Genomic DNA, 23,513 nt, shown 5'->3' with positions numbered 1-23,513 from the left:
TTTGGTTTCTAACTTCGAATAATACTCATTGTAGAGTCATATAATCTCATATGTCTAAGTTGAGTCTCCTAACTTTCAATATGTGGTTTTCGGTATCAACCAGCTTCGTCAGCTAATTAACACCAATCTTTCTAGTTCGATACTGTTCTACTTGCATCAATCCTGATTGCACAGGGGAACATTAAACTCAAGCACTCAGGACAGTCCACTCTGCAACCAACAGCAGCAGAACCGCCTTCCCGATTGGGACTGTCGTCTTAAGTGTCAAGACATCTTACTTCTTCATGGCGTAGCACTGGCCGATAAAGAGTACCGGCATCCCTATCAGCTACTGCAGGCACACTTGCTGCGATCAAGATCGCCAGGTCTCATTGGTGACCATACTTACATGGATCCGGCGATAACCTGCAGCGAAGGGTTACGCTGCAGTCTGGTACATTGGGATGCAGCCTATCCTAATTCCCAATCATGGCACCGTCGCCGCAATGAATATGCAGGTACAATTGATGTTTCGCGAACGAAAGGAAGCCATCAGAAAGTTATCGTAATATCATAGGATCAGCAAAATGGGCAACAGCTATCCTGACTGGCTAAGAGACCGTGATGGTTGTATCGACTTCAGGGTGAGTAGCAACTGAGGTATGGCGACCAAGTCAACTACCCCTCCATCACACCCTACCGTGCAAACGCCGTCACAATGCATATTCGGCCCTATTCAACCTACCTCACTAGTGATTGGAAGCTTTATCCAAGCTCTGCCAGATCGTGCATATTCCAGGCCTCGGGAAGGACTGTAACCCCTGGATTTGTCAATTCACACTAAAAATGACCATTACCGGTAAATGAACAAACTCGATGTCTTATTCCAAAGAGCCTCATCATGAAAACCAACGACACGCGATCACCAGTTGTCATCCAAGCTTCGAGATATCAAAGTTCACATCGCGGAATCATACCATTCTCAATGCCAAGTCGGAACCAATTCCTATCTGCCCCACAGCTTGTATGTAAGTCTTGGCATATTGACCGACTGGAGACGCTGGAGCCTTCACATGTCAACCAAAACTGCACTGTCTTGCTGGTCTCACCAGACTCAGGAGAAATAAGAAAGCTCGTACGTTCAAAAAGGAAGGACTCTGAAAATAGCTGTCTTTGCCCCCCGGCGACGAGTGGAAAATCAAGTCAGCTTCTCCTGCACGATAGATTGCGGATTGATGTCCAAGCGACTCATTCTCTGCCGACCGGGATCCTGCTGTCAGCACATGAACAATATTGGCGCGTCTCCGTCTCCGTTGCAATCCTCGGCCTGCGCGCGACGCGCCGCCGGGGGTTGGCTTTATCTCCTTCCTAATTCCTCTCCTCCGACGGCTCGGCCCCAGAATCTCTGTGATCTCTTGTCCGGCCTACCGAAGGCCGCCTTGTTACCCACTTCTTCAAAATCCTCTGCTGCGAGAGTGCGGCGCGTTCCCCGGCGTTCCCCTCTTTGGTCTCATAACATGACCTCACTTGTCTGACTGCCGCCGCCATCGGCGGCTGCCTTGCGGCTCCTTGCTGCGGGATTCTCAACCCTGTGATGTCCCCCGCAAAAAGGGCTTCCTGAGAGTGAGACCAGAGGCAGCGCAAGGCAGAGCATGATCATCTGTTTTTGCCATCAGTCAGCCATCTGTTTCTGAGCCAGGCTGCAGCGTAAGTCATGAACTTCTGCCAAGCTGGAGTTCGCCTTCTCGTGATAACAGCGTACGAGTCACGCGACCTATCAGCGCCGGACCCCGCCGCCCTCCAGTTTCCAGAAAGCAACCCTTCGATGCCTGTTTATCACCCGCCATTCGACAGAATCACCTTGGTCCCTGTCTCTGGATGTCTTATCCCTCGGCTCGCGTTAGCCCCGTCAAGGTCTCCATTTCGCGACGGCAGTTGACCAAGCCTTCCGAGCTTCCCTCGTGGAGCCTTGGCGGGACCCCACAGCATATCGGCCGCAAGGACATGGGAATTTGCATCACTCGCAGCTGACTGGCAGCTTGTTGGTCCGCTCGGGCGAAGCGTTCATGGCATCATTTAAGGTACGGATCGGTTGGTATTCGAGAGGTTGAAGGGGTGTTGCGACCAGCCAAAATGGGAATCCTAAAGCCGTCATCGTCACTCCACAAGCGAGCACGGAAAAGAGTCTAAACCTGACGTGCCTGTCGCGGCGATGAATTGATGGACTATTCAGGAAGCGCAGAATCAGATGGACAAGTGTCTTCGCCTTGGAAGCTGACCTTGATGGCTGCATTGGACTCAATTCCGAGACTGCGCCGGCTGTGATGCGGATGACATGCGTCTTTGAAGCGATTGAATACGAGTAATGACATTGACAACTCCGATTTCCGGTCTCCAGCCTCGAAATGAGGCGCGGGTTCCTGTGTGTCAATCCCCCAATGCATCAGCGCTTACGCGCATCGACAAATGCATTGCCACCTCCCCCAGACCATTCACACACCATCAACTCAACCCCTTTCATCTGAGGCTTCAGCTGTGTCTTTTCCGGCATTGGCAGCTGTGCCTGACCCAAGACTTTGATGTCTCATCTTCCCCTGTCTCGCATTCTTACGCCTCAACGAACAGAGCAAATCGGGGCATCCTTCTTCCTTAGACAACCTCAATGAGGCGAGCACTGGTCGGCAATTGGCCCATAGGAGGATCTCCCGCCTCCATCTGTAGTTTATTCAATTCCCCATTCTCTCGGACATGACGACGGAAATGGCAGGCGGGAAAGATGTTCAACTTGGGGCGGTGTGGGCTCAACGTCACCTTTAATTAAGTGCTGGCCCGCCTATATCGGATCCCGCCAATGCCCGCGACCTTCCACTTTAAGCATAAGTTGGTCTATTAAGGATCCTCAGCTAGGGTAACGTCCAACGGCTTGTTGTCAACCAAATCGAAGAGCCCAAGTTAGCCAAGCAACAGCGGCAGCAAATCATGATTCGAGAGACATCAATTGCCATGGAGTGTTGCAGAGACAACTCTGAGCCATTTGAGTCCCTTTGCCCACACGGAATTGCCTTGTGGAACCAGATCGGACCTTTATTCGACAATATTGAGCACGGCGAGTCGAGTCAACAACTCCCGGCAGCTTTTCCGCTTGGCCTCTCGGCTCCGGAGCTGGTACCCGCATCAACAAAAGAACCAAGCTTAGATTGTTTGGCCAGGGTTCCTGGGATACAGCCATCGGAGCTGCATTTGACACCCTGTGATGGCGGGTAACTTCCCAACTCTTTACCTTTTGGAAGGTAACGGTTTCCACTCACGAACACACTCGCTTTCGTTTGCCTCCGTTGAACCCACACCTTTCCTTGCTCGGGCGACTCGATCTAGAGCCAGTTTAGGAAGCTTGACAGCTTCGAGCTGGATAGTCAAGACTTGGCAAACCATCACGCAAGATACGACTCTGATAGGCGCAATGAGAGCTCGAGCTGACAACATTCATCATCGTATTCCACAGCTAAACACATCGTCAACAGTCATGTATAAAGATGGCCGCTTCCCTCGCCTTTCCATCGGGTTTTGCTCTTCAGCCTCAGCCTCATCCCTCAAGCTCCAGTCATCTCTTGATCTGATCCCTCACGGTTTTCCTCATCGGCCAAAATGACCAACCTTCGCCGCCTCGCCCTCGCCTTCGGAGCCCTGCTCCCCGTCGTCCTTGCCGCTCCCGCCGCCGTCAAGCGCGACGAGCCCAAGGTCGCCCCCGGCAAGTACATCGTCACCCTCAAGGAGGACGCCGCTGCCAACGTCGAGTCCCACATCAACTGGGTCACCGACGTCCACCGCCGCTCCCTCGGCAAGCGTGACACTGTTGGTGTTGAGAACAAGTTCAACATCAGCAACTGGAACGCCTACTCTGGCGAGTTCGATGAGGCTACCCTCGAGGAGATCAAGGCCAGCCCTGAGGTATGCTCTCCCACAACACACTCCATTCCAACTCATTCGAGATGCTAACACCCATTATAGGTCGCCTTCGTTGAGCCCGACTACATCATGTACCTCTCCGACTTCGTTGTCGAGGAGGTCAACCCCAAGCGCGCTCTGACTACCCAGACCGGCGCCACCTGGGGTCTCGGCACCATCTCCCACCGCACCTCTGGCTCTACCCAGTACGTCTACGACACCTCGGCCGGTGCCAACACCTACGCCTACGTCGTCGACTCCGGTGTTCTCGCCACCCACAACCAGTTCGGCGGCCGTGCCACCCTCGGCCACAACGTCTTCTCCTCCGCCCACGTCGACTCCATCGGCCACGGCACCCACGTCGCCGGTACCATCGGTGGCTCTACCTACGGTGTTGCTAAGCAGGTGAGTTGAGCCTCAAAATCCATCAGTTCTCTCTCGGCCGGGACCTCCCTCCCGCTCCCGTCACCGAGGGGATCAACCTCCACATGAAGCCACGACTAACCCTGACATCCAGACCAACATCATCTCCGTCAAGGTCTTCGAGGGTCGTGAGTCCACCACCTCCGCCATCCTCTCCGGCTTCAACTGGGCCGTGAACGACATCGTCTCCAAGTCCCGCGCCAGCCGTTCCGTCATCAACATGTCCCTCGGCGGCCCCGCCACCTCCACCTGGACCACCGCCATCAACGCCGCCTACAACCAGGGTGTCCTGTCCGTTGTCGCCGCCGGCAACGGTGACGACAACGGCAACCCCCTCCCCGTCTCCAGCCAGTCCCCCGCCAACGCCCCCAACGCCCTGACCGTTGCCGCCATCGACTCCAGCTGGCGCCCTGCCTCCTTCACCAACTACGGTGCTGGTGTCGACATCTTCGGACCCGGTGTCTCCATCCTGTCCTCTTACATCGGCGGCAACTCCGCCACCGCCTCCCTCAGCGGTACCTCCATGGCTGCCCCTCACCTTGCCGGTCTCGCCGTCTACCTCCAGGCTCTCGAGGGTCTCTCTACCCCCGCTGCCGTCACCAACCGCATCAAGGCCCTTGGTACCACCGGCCGCGTCACTGGCACCCTCAGCGGAAGCCCCAACCTGGTTTCCTTCAACGGTGCCAGCGCCTAAGTTCAGCTTTAGCAGCAGATTTTCTAAACATGAGCAAGAGAAGGATTCATAATATTGGTTCTTCATATACGCGGGACAATCTTATCGCATATCCTGCTCCGAAATCTTGGTTTAGATCAGTTGCGGGAGTTGTAAGGATCTGTACGACTTGGAGCGTAAAACTAATATACATAATCTCTTTGTTGAATATTTACCTTTCCGTGACTTAACTTCCCGTGACTTACCTTGAATACCCCCTCGGTCAAGCTTTCCCCATATCCATCTCTCCTTCCCCATGTATGGTACATATCTCCATTAACAGACCCGTGTTCTTGCTTTGCCCATCAAAGTTCGCGACTCTATAGTGCATGAAGAATTCCTTCCAGTTGATGACGAGTTCCCGTGACCGTTCACGAACGTACTCGTGCAATCCATCAATTTCCTGCTGGCGTTCGATATGTCGGATGCCGCTTGAACAAGTTCGATGTTATCGGCAATGCCGTCAAACGTGTCTTCGGGACTGAAGACATCCCGTGGCAACTACACAGAGTCCAGAATCCCCATCAAGGACATGTGCACCCTGAATTCGCACAAGCGTTCACTATACCCGACGAGCCAGCTGAATCCCTTCTGTTTAAGGGCACCCATGCGTCTCATCATGGGGAGGGAAATCTGGCGCTCGGCCTCCAAGCGCTCTTTGGTCCACATCGCTCAAAATCGATTCTGTGCCCGAGGTGGTCAACTAATATTATCCAGAACGGAGTGGGAAAGTCCGGACTTTCTTATCAATGCAACAAGGTCGGGCGACGCCAAATAATTCAAAGATTCCAAAGTAAAAGACTGGCGATAACTACCCCCGCGTTGGGGACGTCCCTTTTCAGGTTCCCACTCGTTGATTCCGTATGCCAGATGTCCGTCAGGTCTCATTTCCCATTCTTCATCCAAGACGTGCATATTTTGCTTACATGTATGTTTGCAGTTTCAAATTCAATTCAAGAACAAAAAGCCACATCAGACCTTCTGGGGAAAAAAAAACGAAAACAGGGTACAAACAGAAATGGAAGAAGAAGTCTTTCTTTTGTAGATTACGCGCGCTTCTAGACATCCAGGTGTCGAATGTAGTAACTTCCGCGATGGAACTTCTTTCACCGAGTGGCAACATCAATGGAAAGCTTGAAGTGAACTATCGATGGGCGACGACTATACAGAGCCGTAATATCAAGTGACCGACTTTCGTTAGGATTTCCTTTTGGCGGTTTTGATTGGGAATCTCATCTTGGCTTGCGCGTTGAGATACTTCATTTGGTCCTCAGAAACGAACTCAAGTGCTGCCCTTGCCGCCGTGGCCTGATCTTGCCCCAAGTCCCGTTTCTTTTGCAACCTCCCTCGGCATTCATGATGCGGAGATCCAATTCGAATTACCCTCAACTGCCCTCTGAATCCCTTCACATCTCCGGAATACGATTTTATGGCGTCAGATAGCGCAAGATTGATTTTGCATCTTGCAAAGCCTTTTACCAAGCATCCAAATACCGTAGAGTCGCAAGCCCAGCCATCATCGCCATCGCAGACTCCGTGTTTATTGCTAAAATAACACCATCTATCATTGACTGCGCTATACAACTCGAGGTAAGGCTTGATTTCAGCTTCGAGTAGCAACCGGCGATTCTTGATGATGTTGTCTAGGACGAGTGTGTGAGCAGGTTTTCGTGTTCTCGACCAATCCGATCACATTACTCACCAATCATTCGCGTGGGTTCCAGATAGTTAAGGACGAGTGGCAACTTATGCTCTCCCTTGTAACAAACGTTCTGGAACCCATCGAGAAATTGCTCGCGACCTCCAAAAAGGACACAGCCACTGGCGTCAAGCGTACAAGTCTCGGTGATATTTTCCATCAACTGTCGGAAAAGCTCCACCTGGCCAAGCTCCCAGGCAATGCCAATGATAGAATGGTCTTCGGCTCCCTTATTGATATGGGCATTCTCGATCCACCCCGCCGCCCATAGTCGTAACACCTCAGTAGCATTGTACTTTTCCGTGAGAACAAGCAGGCCGTGAAGACCAGCAATAGGCAGTTTCTTGGGAACGTCCATGAGACGGCCATGAATGATGCTAAGGAATATTTGCATAGGCTCGCTTTTGTCATCGGGTAGTTCCACTATCCAGTCGCTCCCGTCGACAGGGCGTGACTCAGCAAAACCTCCGCGGAGCATTCTCTTGAAAACCGGGGATGATCGAGCGAGCGTTCTCGAGCAAACTTGATACCGGGCCGTGTCATCATCGACATATAGGATGAGGTCACCATCCTCATCATACTTGATGAGTTCGGGGGGTGAAGACATTTTGTTGAAGAAGCGAGTCACCAACTAGGCGTATATAAGAGCGTTTATTGAGATTTAAACTGAGTGGTTTATTCCTCCAACAAACGGTGAGGTCACAAAGGATACCTAGTAGACATAATTGTGGCACGTGCCTCTTTGCGGGACTTCCATGGTTGGATGTTGGGGACGCGCCTGGCTTGTGATACCGACAGCGGACAAGACAAGGTTTACGAAGACGGGTAGCTACGGCCTTCTTCTAGGCCTTAAGGTCCAAGACGTATCAAAGAATAGGAAGCTAGCCCTCCGCCGAGCTTACAACTCGGGTCTTTGAGAATAGCTTATTGAGCGTATGGACACGGAGATGCCGCGGTTGGGGCATACTGGGAGGTCAAGATTCACAATTAACAAGCAGATAACGATGGTTTATTCGAAGTTGATCTGACCCGCTGGCGGTTCTTCCTAGCGGGATCGGAGAGGTAAAACTGGCACAACAGGAAGGCCGGATTCACCACTGGCGATTCTTGGAAATGTCCCATAAGCGGTATGTAAAGCTCATTTAGGACTGCTTTTCCAACTCTCGTACGCGGAACCCGCCAAGTTCGGATGGCATACCACATTCAGCGGGCCGGAGGGTGATTTTATAATACACTTCAAGGCCATCCTCGTTGTACACAATGCGCGGTCATTTCCTGACTTTCCTTCGGTCCAGCTACTATTATACGCTTACGACCAAGGCGACCAAGCCCAACGAAGAACCATCCTGATGAACCCTGATTCTGCTGCAATCTCAGCACGTCTCGACTCCCATAAGTCTTGGATCGGCTGTGCCAACCGCCGAGGAAAGACTTGGTGAAGCTCAGCAGCGCTCATGATACATGAGGGGTGAGCTTTGTGCTGGAGGAGAGCCGTTGCCACCTGGGCTAGTAGTTCAAGGTGGGCTAGAGACGTATCAACTCGATCATCCGGGCCTTCGGCCAGTGCAGCCCGTTCTAGCTCAGGAATGTTCAGAGGAGCAGCCATCCCGCGGACCTTTGCGAAGAAGACTTTGGATATTGTGCTTCCTTGGTATGGCGCATTGCAATTCGCGTCATGACGTAATAACTCTCTCAGCATGCTGACGTATACATCCGATACCCTCTTCTCCAATGGCTGCCTAGACAAATGTAACAGTCCATCAACAAACTTGCCCCATCTGGCTTCTGTGGTCGAAGTTTCATTGACATCGGCGTCGTGGCTGATGAGGTGATCCAGAATCCGTTTTTGTCTGGTGGCCCATGGGTAGTCCATTCCATACTCTGCCATGGACAGACTGAGGATCTCCAGCCAGTCACCCCATATAGAGCCTTTCGTATTGCTGAGAAAGTCCTTAGGTCTGAACTGGTATGCACCACGTGCCCCAGCCACGTGGCTATCGTTATTTCCATGATGGCCAACCTGAGGTGACCGGAACATCCGGGACGTGTAATCACTGGCCCTGGCTAGATCATTCCATGTCTCTCTTCTAAATTCATGCACACGGGCGCCCTGGTGAAGGTTCGAGCCTCGGCGGAGGAACAAGGAAACGACTGAGGTGAGATCTGGGCTGGTCTCATTGACGGGCTTGAGGCTTTCCATGATTGCCTCTCTAAGGAAAGCACCGTTGACGATGTCTCGCGCTCCGGGGTTGCATTCCCGGTGCTGCGATAGATACTGAGCCAACCCTCGCGAAATGGCGAAGTCGACAAAGCAGTCTGGTCTCCATGGAATCTCGGCATCGAACGAGTCAGCCATATCCTCCACGACGTAGCGGAGGTCATCCACCAACTCGGATTCGGACGAGCCCGATTCCGCCTCAGCCTGGTAGGCGTAGAAAAAAGCTTCTTCCAGTGCACGAGAGAGCACCCCAGAACGCTGGAAGTGTTCTTTTCGGACGGGCATCAACTTGATCAGTGCAACGTACGCCCTGAAGATAACCGTACTCGGTTTGAATTCTGAGAGGCGCTCAGCGAGGAACTCGGCCATTTCTTTTGTCAGGAGAAAGTCGCGGACTGTGCGGTGAAGAAAGGTCACTCGCGGACCCAAGTAATCGCTCGCCGCATGATCAGTTTGAATCTCCAGAAGGCCCTTGCTGCGCCCGTCGAGTCGGCGGATCATTTGATTTCGCCTGGTGAATACTTCGTATTTGTCCATTGGTTGAACGGAAAGCTGTAAGACCTGCGAGACGTCCTGCGTGCAGTAGTCTAGCAGTGAATAAAGCATAATGTTAAGTGGTTCTTCGGCCTGCAACGCGATGTAGAACATCTGCGCCATTTGACCGTGATAAAATGGGTTGACGGACTTGAGGGTGTGCTTGAAAAAAGTCTCGAGATCCTGGGGAAGTTGGCTTACTCGTCGTTGTAGGGTTGAAACAGCATCGCCGTTGGTTACACCTTCGTGGACGGAACGGACAACCAGGAATACCCATAAGAATACTCCCTGGGCCTTTTTCGTAATCTCTTTCACAAGGAATTGCTCAGCTTTCGAGTATTCTCCCCAGTTGGGGTGTTCTTTCAGCATACTCTCCGTGTAGCGCCGGATGTCGTCTTGAGTCAAATCCTGGAGGGCTAATTTCCACAAGCTCGACTTGCCATAGGCTTCTTCAAACACGTTCCACGGCCGGCTTGAAACACAAAGCTTGACATTTGGCGATGACGCAAGCCGAGAGAGGATCTTGATCAGTTTGTGATGGTCCCCATCGTACTCATCCAGCCCGTCGACGAAGAAGCAGAAGCGCAAAGCCAACTTGTCGCAATCGACCAAGTGATTCACTATTCGTTCCAACTCAAAGATTGACCAGGCCCGACCATACTCGCCCGACTGAAAACGGTACTCGCTCTGGCCAGACTCCTCGAGCACGACGTTGTCGATCAGATCAGGCATTTGACGGAAAATTTCGTAAAGCAGTGATCTCACCAGCCCGTCGATCGACTTCTGCAGCTCCGTACCAGCGCTCCAGAAGTAATGGCTCGCGACAATGCACTCCTGGGGCTCAGCCCATGCTGAGAGAAGCTCTGATGTGCGAGGGTGGTTTCCGAGATACTTCATCAGAGTAGACTTGCCGGAGCCTGCTTTGCCAGATATCCAATAAATGCCCTTGCCTACTTCGAGCCAATCTATGAAATTGCTGACGTGAGCCGCCGCCGCTCGCTGCGAACCTGCACGGCCGAAAACCCAGTTGAATGTCCTCTGATGTGCCTGAGCTATGCCGCGGTGACGAGCCGGCATCGATCGAAAGTAAAGACCCCGAAGGAATGTCTGTTGGACGGAAACGTCTCTTGCGTGGTTGGTTAGGTCTAAGAGCTTCTCATGCAATTGGAGGAAGTCTTCTCGAGAAAACGCAGTAGCGCCCGAGGGAGATTCATTCGAAATGGAAGACTTGTATGTGATGCTTTGGATAGCTGCAGATATTTCTTCGAGCTTCCCTGAGTGATTCGATTGCATCGATAGAGTGGCTTCCTTCAGCGTCCCAAGCTCGCGCAGCACGCTTGACTGCTGATTACTACCCTGCTGTAAGCAACACTCAATGGGAAGGCAGTATGACGGGACGCCAATGACATCACGATGTGCTCACCTCGTGATGACGACAAGATGCGCCATGAGTTCTTGCCGATACTCTTTGAGCCTCGCCTCTACATCGTCGACTTTGCGCTTGCCCCAAGCCGCCCTCAAGGCTTGTTTCAAACTGGCAACCCGCCCGCTGGGCGTACAGTACAGGCTCTTCAAAAGGGTCTGTAACTCCAAGGCTGTGCTTCTGCATCTTTCCGAAAGCTTGCGCAGTGCCACTTCTTCGTCGATTCTCTGTTTCAGCTCGCCTACGAGCTCGGCGGCATCGTCAATGTCGTCCACCAGGAAACAGAGGTGTGAGCAGATCTCATCCAGGGTCTCGTGCTCCTGTGTGCGGCCATCGGCGGATATGTATATCTCACGGCTGGTGGAAACCAGTTTCACTCCAAACTCAACAAATTGTATAATGGCTGCCGCTAAACCGAGCGCTGTGAATGGATCCATTGAACGCGACTTCAGACGGGCCGAGAAGTGTGTTTCGACTGCAAAACTTCAGGGCGTCAGGAGCGGGGTGGTTGTCAGATTTGTACTCACCTCATCACGCGAGCAGACGAGGCTGGCCCCGGTTGCCTTCATTTGGCACACCAGAATGTGTTTCCGCATAGGCAACCTCATGATCGACTGCAGCGGGCTTAGACACCAAACAGCCTAACGTCCTGCCCGCCTTTTCCCTCAGAGAAATGGAGCAACTAAAGCTCTAATTGGACAATTGAATGTAGTGTCTCAGTCTGGTTGGCGTTTAGCCCGCATGTCTTGTACTTTGTACATGCTGCGGTCGATGAGATATGCATGCAAGTCGAGGTCTGGTGAGCGCTAGAAGATTTGTGCCACCATATTACATGCAAGTCCGCCTCGCCGCTGGCTCGGAGGAGCAGGTCCATTCCCACTAGTCCTGATGCGAGGTAGCAATTCGGCGAACAAGACACGCTTTTTGGAGGCCTATCAGACAATTGTACGAGGTTAAATCTATGCTCACGTTATGATGGAAGTGATATCGGGTCAGCTTGCAACTGTGTTGGACTTCGAAAGCTCTCCCGAGCTCTTCTCAAGGTAACGTCGCTCCATGTCTCAATGGGGAAATCGTATGTTCCACAAGCACTGGCGAGACCTATTCCTAGGCCCATTGTGCATGCAGGCGAGCTTCCTTTCTCTCTAGGTCGGGGGCATTTCCCAAGCCTCCAGCGTCTCTCCTCGCCAACTCTTCTCCATCCGAAGAGATATTGAGGAGACCATGTAAGATGAAAAGGATGTCGTGACCGATCTGATGCCGATCAAGACCTGGGTAGTGCCTTGCGAATGACATACGGCGAAAATCCAAATCACATGCGAGCTGCCTTGCGACTCAACATGAACGTATCAGCGAACAAATTCGAGGCTAATTGAGAAGGTGGAGCGTTGATAGTTAAGACTTGTTTGATTTATGCGAGGTATTTACGAATTGCCCATAATCTACTAAAGCCGGACAGAAAAACGTTCACAGTGTCCTCACAACGCTTACCTGCGGCACGTAGCGTGTAACCGAACGCCACGCTAGGTTGAATATAACGCTGGAAACTGACTGACTTGGCTGCCCTTACCCCAGCTCACCTAGCTCACCCCAAGTTCACAACCAGATAATCATCATTTTGACCCTCAAAAACCAACGCTTGGGTGAGCAGTCGAGGGAGGCGGTCGCACCTGAACAGAAGAGTGACCTGCCATCACGCATGCCTAAAGCTAATTAAGACAAAAGCGTGTTCCGTCTTTCTAAATATTGAATGATAAATGTTCAATGATAAGTTTTGAATGATGAGGTGGAAGTATTGCCCGGCTCCAATTGAGCTTTATAGCAGTTGAGAATTGAATGATAAATACGTAGTTGCTGGGTACAGTGACTATTCAGATAAAGTGTAAATAAGAAGAGTTGCTAAAAGGCTTTGCGCTGCAAATTGCAAATGGCTCTTAATCATGAAGTCCCTATTCAAAACTGACAAGTAATTTCAGACATAGTGGCTCAATGGAGATGTTATTGATTGATGGTTTGAATACAACAGAGGTTACCGTATCAACGGAGGAAGTGCAGAACCAGCTTCTTGTAGCCAGAAATACTCTCAATCAACTCAGGAACCCGGATATACTCATCAGGTCCATGTGCGACGAGAATCGATCCTGGCCCATACAACACCCGGTTGCCACAGAACTCGTCTCTAAGTCTTGGAACATCAGTTCCAAAAGCCACCGGCGCGGCATCGAACCCATCAATCTCCCAGTCCAAAAGAGCCTCAGGGTATTCAAAAACAAACTTCAGCTCCACGTTAGGATGCCGAGAGACTATTTCCGCAACCTTGGATTTGATACCAGGCAAGTCAGAAACCATGCGAACCTCACAGAGTGCCTTAGCGGACGGGGCGACAATGTTGTGCTTTTCTCCGCCCTCGAGGGTTCCGATGTTGAACGTGGAAGGACCGAGAAGGTCAGACACTGGCCATTCAGCGGCGGAGAGGTCGTTGAGAACAGCAAGCAGAGCTGATGTCGCGCTTCTTCCGAGATGAGGATATCCGGAGTGGCTGATTTCGAGTTAGCCGTGTGTTTCGATTCTGAAAGGAAAGTAGCTCACCAGGCGACTCCGTTGGCAATGACTTCAAACGCCACTTGCCCCTTATGACCCTTCGCAAGCTTGCTTTCTGTCGGTTCGGCGAAAATGCCAGACTCCCAGGTGACCCCCATATCGTTGGCTGCAATCATCCCATGCCCGCCGTTCTCTTCGCCAACCACGAACAGCAGTCCAATGTCGCCTTCAGCTTGAAATTTCCCTTCCTTCCTCAACTCTTCTGCGGCAATAATCTGAGCTGCAAGGGGCCCGAGATCGTCCGAAGACCCCCTTCCGCGGATGATGTCGCCGTCAATGGTCAACGGAATATGAGGCGGCACGGTATCCATGTGCGCAGTCAGGAGCACGCGTGTCTTGCGAGAAGCGCCGAGATAGGCGTAGACATTGTGCCGAGTGGACCCGGGGGCAATCGGGATACGTTCAACAGTATATCCGAGAGTTTGAAGATGTTGTTCCAAGAAGACGCCGATGCTCTGCTCAAGTTCACTAGTGCTCACAATCGACATGAGCGACTTCAGAAGGTCAACTACCGGGTGTTCCATTATGTTGGAAGACATCGTTCTGGGTAAATAATTTCGCTCCAGTAACCTGCAGCATGTAAAGCGTTCGGAAGTGTTGAAAACATGAAATGATCTGTTATTTTGTTTGTTGAGTAGTCTGCTTACATAGTCACTATAGGTGACTCATCGGCTGACGCCATATGGGGCCAAATCACCCGCCGCCTTAAGGTCGCGCGATTGGGGTGAGTGGGCGAGGACGATGAGCCAGGCATCTTTGCAGATACCGAAGTTCCGATATCCGACTTCCGTTCATAGTAGCTCGGAGTTCTTAGCATAGGTGTATATTCAGATGAACCCGAAATGTCTCATAAATGCAAGACGCCGCAATACGCCCTTATTATTTTCGTTAATAGGTTCTGTTATCTCTAATGAATAGGAATATAGTTCGTTTTCGCTAAGAATATCTGCATGAGTCCAGCGCATAGTAGCTACTAGTGGTGCAACAGGAAGTGGGTAAGTATTCGGAGAGAGGTACAGAGCGTTTAGTTTCTAAAGAGAGCAGAATCATTCAAACTATAGTATTAGTAGATCTTAAGAGATATAGTAAAGAAGGGAAGTTGTTCAATAAATATGTAAATCGTCTAGGGAAAAGAGCAGCTAGTGAAGACGAGTAGAAACCTTATTGTGCTTGTCAGACAATGTATCTGAACAGCGGGCTCTTGTCTCCCATCTGTAGCAACTCGTCCTCCGAATACCTAGTGAGGATCTCTTCCTCTGTGCCCAGTGCCTCTTTTACCCGATTAAGACGTTCATATTCGAACTTCAGGACTATAGTGAATACGACCGCTGCAACAGAGATCCCCAGTCCGAAACCAAAGCCTAGCCAAAAGTGCGGACGTTGCTGCTCGAGGTAAATGTTGCTGCCGATGACGCCTCCAAGGTTGCCCATCATGATGAGAAATGCCATCCCGACTGCCCGTTTCCAGGAAGGCGCTAGGTTGTTTCCGACCCATGCGACCAATCCAATCAGTGGAGGATAAACTCCCACGGGGATGCAGAAGAGGAATGCGTATGTGAGACCGGGCAGGGCAGGATGCGGAATAGATAGCAGCCCTAGGAAACCAATAGCTGAGATGCAGTATGGACCGGCGATGAATGGCCATCGAGTCGCATGTTTATCTGCAAAATATGCCACAAGGGGTGTTCCAATAACACCGAGGATATATATCGGAATAGTTAGGAGCTGCGCATTCGTGGCAGAATAACCCAGTCCAAGAATAACGCTGGGGGCGGTATAGGTGAAGCCGTAGAGTGAGATGGTGTTCCCCTAAAGATCATTTAGATGTTTGTTCAGCAGGAGCTTCGCTTTGTCATAACTCACCCAGTAAACGATGACAGCTGCCCACATCTTCCAGTCAATGAAGACATCGCGTATCGTGGGCCAGTGGAACTTGTCTTTGAGCCCAACCTTCCCGGCCTTGGTTCCCGCGTCATGGGCCAGGCGTTCACACAGAAATCGTCGCTCCTCGGGGGCCAGAAACTTGGCCTTCTCGGGCCCATCCGGGAGAAGGAAAAAGCACGTAATCCCGACCACGACTGTTGCCAAGCCCTCAATGACGAAAATCCATCTCCAGCCCGCCAGCTTACCGATGCCGTCCATCTTTTGCAGTGCAAATGCCAAAAGACCGGAAAACGCTCCAGACATAGAAGCAGCACCTTTTCAAGTTAGAAGTGTCGGCATAGGGGAAGGAAATGTGCGTAGGCGTACTAAAGAAGACAGCCATTCTGGTCTGAAGCTCCGTCCTGCGATACCAAGTTGTCAGGAGATAGGTGGCGGCAGGGAAAAAGCCCGCTTCTGCGGCTCCGAGCTGAAGTACATCAGTATAAACTCAACATGATTTTAGGTATCAATACCGCAGCTCTCGCACCCGCAAGACCGGAAAAGTCTTTGACAATGCCCATCAGAGTCATAACAGCGCCCCAGGTTAACATCATGATACCTATCCAGACCGAAGGCCTCATGACCTTGAGAACCATGTTGCTAGGGATCTCGAGAAGTGCGTACGGCACGAAAAACACCGTCAAACTAGTCAGTCAGTAGAGCATCGTTTTTGAACAATATTCGGCGGTGCTCACGCAATGTTGTATTGAGATCCAGTCAACTTGAGGTCTTCATTCAAGCCCGCAATTTTAGCATTGCCGACTTTAATGAGTTAGCTGCGTCTGCATGTGAGTCAAAGATCGCTATGCAACGTACTGTTACTTCGATCGATGAATGAAAGTATGTAGAGGAGCGTCAGCATTGGCAGCAGGTGCCAATCGACCTTCCTGAGTATGGCTTTGGTCTCTTTCTGGTCGTAGACGCGGTCAGGTGTCGGTGGATTTTCCACATGCTTTTCTTCTGACAGGTCGTCTTTCATAACACTGACTGAAGACATGGTGTTTTCCATGAGGCAGAGGAGTCAAAGACACCTCACGAGATGATTGTGTCAGTGAAAGCAATCGCATGACGAGACGTCTCCAATTTCCTAAGTAATGCTATTTAAATGTATACGGAACGGACCGAAGGTAACTGAGAGGTAGCGAATGAAGACACCCTATCGCCGGATTTGCTCTCCCAGCCTATATGCAAGATCTCCAAGATCTTCCCCGCAGCTCTTCTGCGCAATCATCAACCAAGGACTTGCTATGTTCCTCGGGTAAGATTAGCCCGGTCGAATGATCACCAACCCGCTATAAGTGAGGGGTTGATAGACACTCTCTTGAGGCCGGTGGGATAGGGTCATGAGGTTAACTTGCGGTGGATATTTGCTCTCCTCCCCCTCACTAATGAACTAGCGATTTCTTGAGTTCACAGTAAAGCAGGTATCCGGGGCCAAGACAGAGTATGCGGTCAGCGAGTCGCTTGGGAGTTCCATCCCGAGGCCAAATGGGAACTCTTTCCGCCACCGCGAGGGGCATCTTCGGCTCAATGGAGAATTCGGATTCTAATCCGGATCGGAAAATGAAGTCATGGTCTTTGAAAGTTCGTACGGTTATACATAAACCAGTAGTTTATTGACAAAAGTCAGTGCTCCCGTGAGAAACACACCTCCAATCATGTTGCTGTCCTCTGTCTACCTTGGTTTCTGTGCACTTTTTGCGACTTGCACTTGCGCACTGCCTCACTCCAACAAGCCGTGGTCCAGTCTGGCAATTTCAGCATCGCCAAACGGACGGTACCTGTACAGAGAACACTCCGGCGAGCCTTTCTTTTGGGTCGCTGACACAAACTGGGAACTCTTCCACAAGTTGAACCGCACCGACGTCGACCTCTATCTCGCCGACCGCGCCGCCAAGGGGTTCAACATAATCCAAGCGGTAGTTCTGTCAAAGTACAACGTCACTACGATACCGAACTTCTACGGTGACTTGGCCATTGATGATGAGGACGTAACAAAGCCCAACGAGGGCTACTTTTCCTACGTTGACTGGGTCGTCACGCGCGCTGCGGAGTACGGCATACTCATCTGCTTTGTTCCTACTTGGGGCCGCTACGTCAACTCGGGCTGGTACGGGACGATCGGCTACACACTCTTCAATGAAGACAACGCCGAATGGTTCGGGCGCTACTTGGGGAAGCGTTACCCTGGAATCCCAAAGATGATGGGTGGAGACACCAATGGCTTCTGGGCAAACAACGTCCCCCAGGCCCGTCAAGCATGGAGGGACGATCCCGACTCAGATCCGAAATCTCATCTCAACCCAATCGAAGATACACGTGCCATATGGGCTGCAATGATGAAAGGGTTCAAAGAGGAAGAAGCTAAGTTGGGATACGACGCTTTCGTCACGTTTCAGCCTACAAGCCCGTGGATTGCCGACCCACCTACGCCCTTTCCATTTGGACACAATGTGATTGTTCCATCTCAGAAATGCTTGTGTTCGATTACTGACTTTTTACAGTACATCAATGGGAGCTTGGGGACCTTGACAATGGACGCCGTTCAATCTGGCCACGAAAGCCCTGATCCAACAGGTGTCGATGCCGGTTTCACCGTTCTGCGTCCTTGGGACTCGCGTAAAAACTACGAAAGCATCATCCAAATGCGCGAAGAGTTTACTGGTCCCGTCATGGACGTCGAAAACCACTACGAAGGTGCCCACGACTCTTTCAACACAAGCAAAGCCATCTGGAACGCATCTGACGTCCGCCACGGCTACTATCCTGCCGTACTCTCAGGTGCTTGCGGCATCACCTTCGGCTCCCTTCCGGTGCAGCAGTCATACGAGAACATGTCACTTATTGCCAGCCCAGAGCACTACATGGAGCCACAACTGGGCCTTTCCGAGAACGCCAGCTGGCACGAGGCAATCCACTGGCCTGGAGCCAAGCAGACTGGATATGTCGCCAAACTCTTCGAAGGCCTGACCGCAGAACAGTTCAATAGCTTGCAGCCTGCCCGCGAGCTGATCTCATCTCCCAGCGATTTGGCAGAGGATGTCCTGTCATTTGACGGTGACAGATACATCGCTGGAATGATGACATCCGGGTACTATTCTGTTTATAGCGGGTGGGGAGATGCCTTCGACGTTGATTTGGAGGCTCTTGCAGCGATATGGGAGGCACCTGGAGTCAATGTGAAGGCGCTGTGGTTCGATCCGCGTACCTCCGAGCGACTATCTGTCGAGGGAAGCTCAACATTCGAGGCCAAGGGAGTCAAGACATTCACACCACCGACCAATGGAGGTGTGGACTTTGACTGGGTGTTGATTATCAAATCGAACGTGCATGACTGCGAGTAATTTACTCTTACTTATAATTAGGAACGAAAGTATGTACTTAGCTTAGCATACACATTCGGCTCGACACTTGAATTCCTATTCACTTCCTACCCTTCTAGGCTGGCAATATTGACTTTTTGCACCATACCGACGTCTTTTCGAGTAAGAGACCTCTAAAGACAGAACAGAAAGAAGCAGCTACTGAACGGAGAAGTCGGTAGGCTGAAAGGGCGGATGTTTGCCTTATTAGCTTCATTCAACTGCATCTGTAAGTAAAACTCATTTGAAAAGGAAAATATCAGATATAAACCTCGCATCGAGTCACAAAGAACGAATATAAGGGGGCTTCTTTGAGAATAAATCATTTGATGTTTAAATTCCGGGTACTTTGAAGCTCAAAATCGACAGCAAGGAGGCCGGCTTGTAGCTGTGTAGTTAACATAATTCGACTGACCCTCATGTTGGTGTTTGCGACAAGCATTGCGTGAATTAAAGATCTTCTGGCAGGCCCAGTAGGAATAAACTTAGGTAACGTCTTAATCACAGAAACGTCCTTAAGTCGCCCGCAAAGTGTCCTCCCGAAGGGGTGATGTAATGCCGAGTTGAGGAAGCCTAGTTGCTTCACAGCTGTATCACCGACGTTCAAGAATTGTCGATAGCTCAACAACCAGTGTTCCCCTTCTCAACCAATTCAATTGAGCAGCGAGGTGGCGTGATTACTCGATTAGAGTTACGGACGTGCCGAAAGCTTGACCAACAATCTGGTTTGGGACGACTCAGCGAACATCAGGTGAGCGGCGGGCATGAAGTTTAGCCGGGGCCAACGCAGCTGCCGGGCTTCTCGTCCGGTCGAGTCAACGTGGCGACTGGACCCCTAAAACGTCAGAATGACAGTGCTCGGCTCGCCCCCCGAGTCAGGCAAAAAGCAGACGAATACTCGCGATGGAAAGTCGACGCGAGATTCCGGCTTTCTCATTCCCGTCTGCTTTGGGGCTGGGGAGGCTGTTGGATGCAGTGAAGTCGGACGCCCCCATCCAGACCAGCCGGTTTCGTGTCAATAGTCTCAGTGGAAGGCCGAGCAAAGGAAAAAGAAATAAGCAGTCATTTCTATCTCATAAAGCTACGCTCGAGTAAACGTGAAAAGTATGTCGTCATCTCTCGACTACGCATGGCGTAGTATAGACAATCTTGAACCAAATCTATCCCCAGTCCGAAAGGATAACCGCGCGAAATGCTTGCTCCCCTAAATCCAATACGAAACGGTATGTCTAGTCCTCGTCGTCGTCTATCTTGTCCAACCCAGTCTTGTGAGCCTGCTTCGTGATATAGTCCACATGTTCCTGCTTGATAATCACATGCTCTGCCCTGATCTCCATCTCTTGTGCTGTCCCCCGTTGCCTCCTGCCTTGCAAATTGTCCTCGCATCGTCGCGAGTACGGGTGATCTGTCGCCTCTATCCTCAGACGACGGAGGATGCCTTTGAGAGATTCTAGACTGCCGGTGAAATCATCGGCGGGGTCCTTGGCCGTGATGTTGACGTTCGACCTCATCAGACCCATGATGAGAGAGCCCAGAACGAGGTTGTCGCAAGTTCGCCAAGCCTTCTCGTCTGTCAAAGGACAGAAAGGAAGTTTTGAGCCGCCTGGTTTGGCAAGGACATCGTAAATCTCAACATAGGGTGCCATATGAGCAGCAACCAACGCCGAGCGCAACTCCTTGATTGCTTCTGTGAGGTTCTTATCAGCTTCAGCTCCTCAAGAGTTCAATTGAGAAACCTACCAAACAAGCCAGGCGGCTCGAGATATTTGATCTCATCCGCGTAGTACCCGTCATAGATCAGACGACGGCTCTCATCCGCTGAACACTCCGCCTCATCGATGATCTTCAAAATCATCTTCTCAAACGTCGCCATGTCCCCCAGCTCCCACGCCGCGCACAACAACCCGAACCCGGACGTGCTGTCCTCGACGGCCTTCAGCCAGCCCCGGGCCCAAGGCCGCGTGATGGCCGTCGCGTCGTACTTCTCCGTGATGATGAGGACGTCCACCAGCTGGTCGAGCGACAACTCCTCCGGCACCCTCCCGAACCACCCGTGGACCATGTCGAGGAAGATCTTGAACCCCTCGGGCGAGTCCTCGGGCAGCTCGATGACCCAATCGCTCCCGTCCAGCGGCTTCGACTCCTTGAACCCGCCGAAGAGCATCCTGCGGAAGATGGGCGAGTGGCGCGCGAGCGTCTTGGCGCAGACGACGTAGGTCGCCGTCTTGCCCTCCGGGCCGACGTGCAGGCTCAGGTCGCCATCGTCGTCGACGAAGACCGGGCGGCCCTCATCGTCGCAGCCGCCGCGGTGGTCGAGCTTCGGTCGTTTTACTTCGGGTTCGCTCCATGCCATCTTTGCTGCGCTCTGCTGCCTGTGCCGTCCGTTCGGTTTCCAGGTAATACTGGGTGACTGCACGTGGGTAAAACGCAAAAAATGCAAAACGGGTGGCGCTAGGTTGTACATGAATAAGGTCTTTTGGGAAAGATTTGCTCGAGACGTGGATTACATAAATGGTCAAACTTTGCTTGATCAGCTCTCTCGGCCGACGAGACGAAGTTCGGCCGAACTGAGGTCTGAAACGACTTCTGTTCCAGCGTGGCGAGTGCTTCATGGTAATACCTGCCTGGCATTGACAAGTGCCGTAACTGGTAATCCAGTGTGCTCTCTTAGCCATGGGTTTCTTGTTCATTTCAGAGACTTGTCTGTGTAGCCGTCGGAATTTGCAGCACCATTGCTGGTTGACAGTAACCCGGCTGACTCAGAACACGCAACTCAAGACAAAAGTGAACGATCTCTGAGAATTTCAACGCAGCAAGTAGAGTTCCGTCGTTGCGAAGTCGCCGGCGGGAGTACCCAAACCGTCGCATCCAGTTGATAGTGGTACCGGCACTTCCTTGTCAAAAAGACACCACGCAATTTTCAGGACTTCTGTTGAAAAATGACACACATTCGCTGAGCTGTCTGTGCCAAAGTAGGTCTTGAGTTTCAGAAAGGTAAACCCTTCGCAATAAATTTCCCTCAAGACTTGGCAACAACGTTCTTCAGCGGAATAAAGTAGTGGGCTGGAGGTGTTGAAAGCGTGTTCGGGAGTGCAGACGAGCTCAGAGTTGTGAGCAGCGATAAGCCTCAGTCTTCCCGCTCCGGTTGACGACACTCGCTGGTGGCAACAGTCGTCGGGATAGCCACAGGTACCAATCAAACTAGCGGGAGATAGCTTCAAACAACTAACATCATCGTTTAATAGGCGAAGGAGGTGGTTGGATTGGATTCAGTCCTTCGAACTGCGCTCCGCCAGAAGTGCTATGTCGTCTGCGTCCATGATCTCGGTCGGTTCTATATCGACGTCCGAGTCGACGTCGATGTCCTGGTCGATCGACTCCGCGAGTGCCTCACGGCAGGATTGGTGGTCAACGTGTAGTTCAACATCTTTCAGCTTCCCCAGTAGAGACCTCCAACTTCCACGATACGCCTCCATTGGGTTTGCTGCTGTGATTGGAACGCCCCTGCGGACAAGCCCTCTTACGAGAGACCCGGCCAGTCGATCATCACACTGGGTTCGATGATAAGCTGATTGATGATCTGCCTTGCACACTGGGGATGGGCCGAAAGTCAGATTGCAGTAAAGCAGATAGTACGGCCTTAGATCAGTTTGGATGAGATCGCAGCGTAAAGCGGCAGCTTTGTCTTCGACGTACAATGGCACATGTTAGCGCGAGAAATCCCTGATCACAAAACCGGGGGGTGACTGACCAAATAGGTCCCGAGGGCTGAGATGGATAGCCGTCTCTGGAATCGCTTGTCCCTTATACAGCAGTTGACCATCCTCAGTAAGAGTAGATTCCGTGACGAGCAACTGCACCATCGAGTGAAACAACTGAGAATCGCCAAATGCCCATCCAAAAGACAGGAGCCAGATACTGCCTTTGTAGTCCCCAAAAGCTGTCAACCATTTCCGAGCCCATGGCTGCAGCAGGGCGTCGAGTCGTACTTGTCCGCAACAGTGAGCAAGCTCGCGAGCTTGCGCACGTTCAACTTGTTCGGCACCTTATCGAACCAGCCGTGGATGATGTTGAGGTAGATTTCGAACGTATTCGAATCATCGTCCGGGAGTTCCACAACCCATTCCTCATCGTTTGCTGGTCGTGCTTCGGCAAAGTTGCCGAATAGCATCCGCTTGAAGACCGGCGAGACGCGTCCAACCGTCTTTGAGCAGATGACGAACGTGGCGACGCGATTGGGCGCGGAGCCGACGCGCAGGCGCAGGTCGCCGTCCTGGTCGACTACGACGGTTTCATCCTTGTCGTTGTTGAGTCTGATGCGCTTTGCGCTGGGTTCCATGTCGTTATATAGCTCGCCGCGTTGCAATATGCTAAGGATTAGTAGCAGCTTATACTCTATCCTAGCTACTACTTAAGCTATAAATAAGTTTAGATTCTATTATAGCGTTATATAACCTATATATTATTACTAAATTATTTATTTCTTTAAAAAGATAACGTGGTTGATAAGCGAGTGGATTAGATAAGCAAGTGGATTAGCTAATAGCAACTATAGTATATTCACAACTAATAACCAACATTAAGCAAATTAATTTAATATAAACTAGTTAAGATCTTCTTCTTTAGATATTTCTTTAGCAAATTGATATATTTACGTATTATAACTAGTATTCCTATAGACGCTATATCGCTAT

At 51.3% G+C, this 23,513-nt stretch overlaps 8 protein-coding genes across 8 annotated transcripts; 2 read left to right on the top strand and 6 right to left on the bottom strand.

Moving 5' to 3' along the window:
• Positions 1-3,624: 3,624 nt before the first annotated feature.
• Positions 3,625-5,041, top strand: CkaCkLH20_03874 (uncharacterized protein; the record flags this gene model as incomplete). The annotated part of the gene is made up of 3 exons (XM_038886593.1): positions 3,625-3,927; positions 3,988-4,329; positions 4,442-5,041. 3 exons carry the CDS (start codon positions 3,625-3,627, stop codon positions 5,039-5,041), a joined length of 1,245 nt encoding a protein of 414 aa, XP_038747843.1.
• Positions 5,042-6,753: 1,712 nt separating this feature from the next.
• Positions 6,754-7,365, bottom strand: CkaCkLH20_03873 (uncharacterized protein; the record flags this gene model as incomplete). The annotated part of the gene is made up of 1 exon (XM_038886592.1): positions 6,754-7,365. One exon carries the CDS (start codon positions 7,363-7,365, stop codon positions 6,754-6,756), a length of 612 nt encoding a protein of 203 aa, XP_038747842.1.
• Positions 7,366-8,067: 702 nt separating this feature from the next.
• CkaCkLH20_03872 (uncharacterized protein) lies at positions 8,068-11,370 on the bottom strand (the record flags this gene model as incomplete). Its single annotated transcript, XM_038886591.1, has 2 exons — positions 8,068-10,861; positions 10,934-11,370. 2 exons carry the CDS (start codon positions 11,368-11,370, stop codon positions 8,068-8,070), a joined length of 3,231 nt encoding a protein of 1,076 aa, XP_038747841.1.
• A 1,600-nt stretch (positions 11,371-12,970) lies between these two features.
• Positions 12,971-14,058, bottom strand: CkaCkLH20_03871 (uncharacterized protein; the record flags this gene model as incomplete). The annotated part of the gene is made up of 2 exons (XM_038886590.1): positions 12,971-13,472; positions 13,523-14,058. 2 exons carry the CDS (start codon positions 14,056-14,058, stop codon positions 12,971-12,973), a joined length of 1,038 nt encoding a protein of 345 aa, XP_038747840.1.
• Positions 14,059-14,707: 649 nt separating this feature from the next.
• CkaCkLH20_03870 (Major facilitator superfamily) lies at positions 14,708-16,466 on the bottom strand (the record flags this gene model as incomplete). The annotated part of the gene is made up of 6 exons (XM_038886589.1): positions 14,708-15,343; positions 15,398-15,732; positions 15,785-15,884; positions 15,931-16,102; positions 16,153-16,219; positions 16,274-16,466. 6 exons carry the CDS (start codon positions 16,464-16,466, stop codon positions 14,708-14,710), a joined length of 1,503 nt encoding a protein of 500 aa, XP_038747839.1.
• Positions 16,467-17,115: 649 nt separating this feature from the next.
• CkaCkLH20_03869 (uncharacterized protein) lies at positions 17,116-18,801 on the top strand (the record flags this gene model as incomplete). Its single annotated transcript, XM_038886588.1, has 2 exons — positions 17,116-17,910; positions 17,962-18,801. 2 exons carry the CDS (start codon positions 17,116-17,118, stop codon positions 18,799-18,801), a joined length of 1,635 nt encoding a protein of 544 aa, XP_038747838.1.
• A 1,247-nt stretch (positions 18,802-20,048) lies between these two features.
• Positions 20,049-21,172, bottom strand: CkaCkLH20_03868 (uncharacterized protein; the record flags this gene model as incomplete). The annotated part of the gene is made up of 2 exons (XM_038886587.1): positions 20,049-20,506; positions 20,560-21,172. The coding sequence occupies 2 exons, from the start codon at positions 21,170-21,172 to the stop codon at positions 20,049-20,051; spliced, it is 1,071 nt and encodes a 356-aa protein (XP_038747837.1).
• Positions 21,173-22,762: 1,590 nt separating this feature from the next.
• Positions 22,763-23,158, bottom strand: CkaCkLH20_03867 (uncharacterized protein; the record flags this gene model as incomplete). Its single annotated transcript, XM_038886586.1, has 1 exon — positions 22,763-23,158. The coding sequence occupies one exon, from the start codon at positions 23,156-23,158 to the stop codon at positions 22,763-22,765; it is 396 nt and encodes a 131-aa protein (XP_038747836.1).
• Positions 23,159-23,513: the final 355 nt, after the last annotated feature.

This window comes from Colletotrichum karsti (assembly GCF_011947395.1).
Source record: "Colletotrichum karsti strain CkLH20 chromosome Unknown Scaffold10, whole genome shotgun sequence".
In the NCBI taxonomy this organism is placed as follows: Eukaryota; Fungi; Ascomycota; class Sordariomycetes; order Glomerellales; family Glomerellaceae; genus Colletotrichum; species Colletotrichum karsti.
The sequence above is the reverse complement of the archived record's forward strand: the minus strand, read 5'-3'. Positions and strand labels throughout refer to the sequence as shown.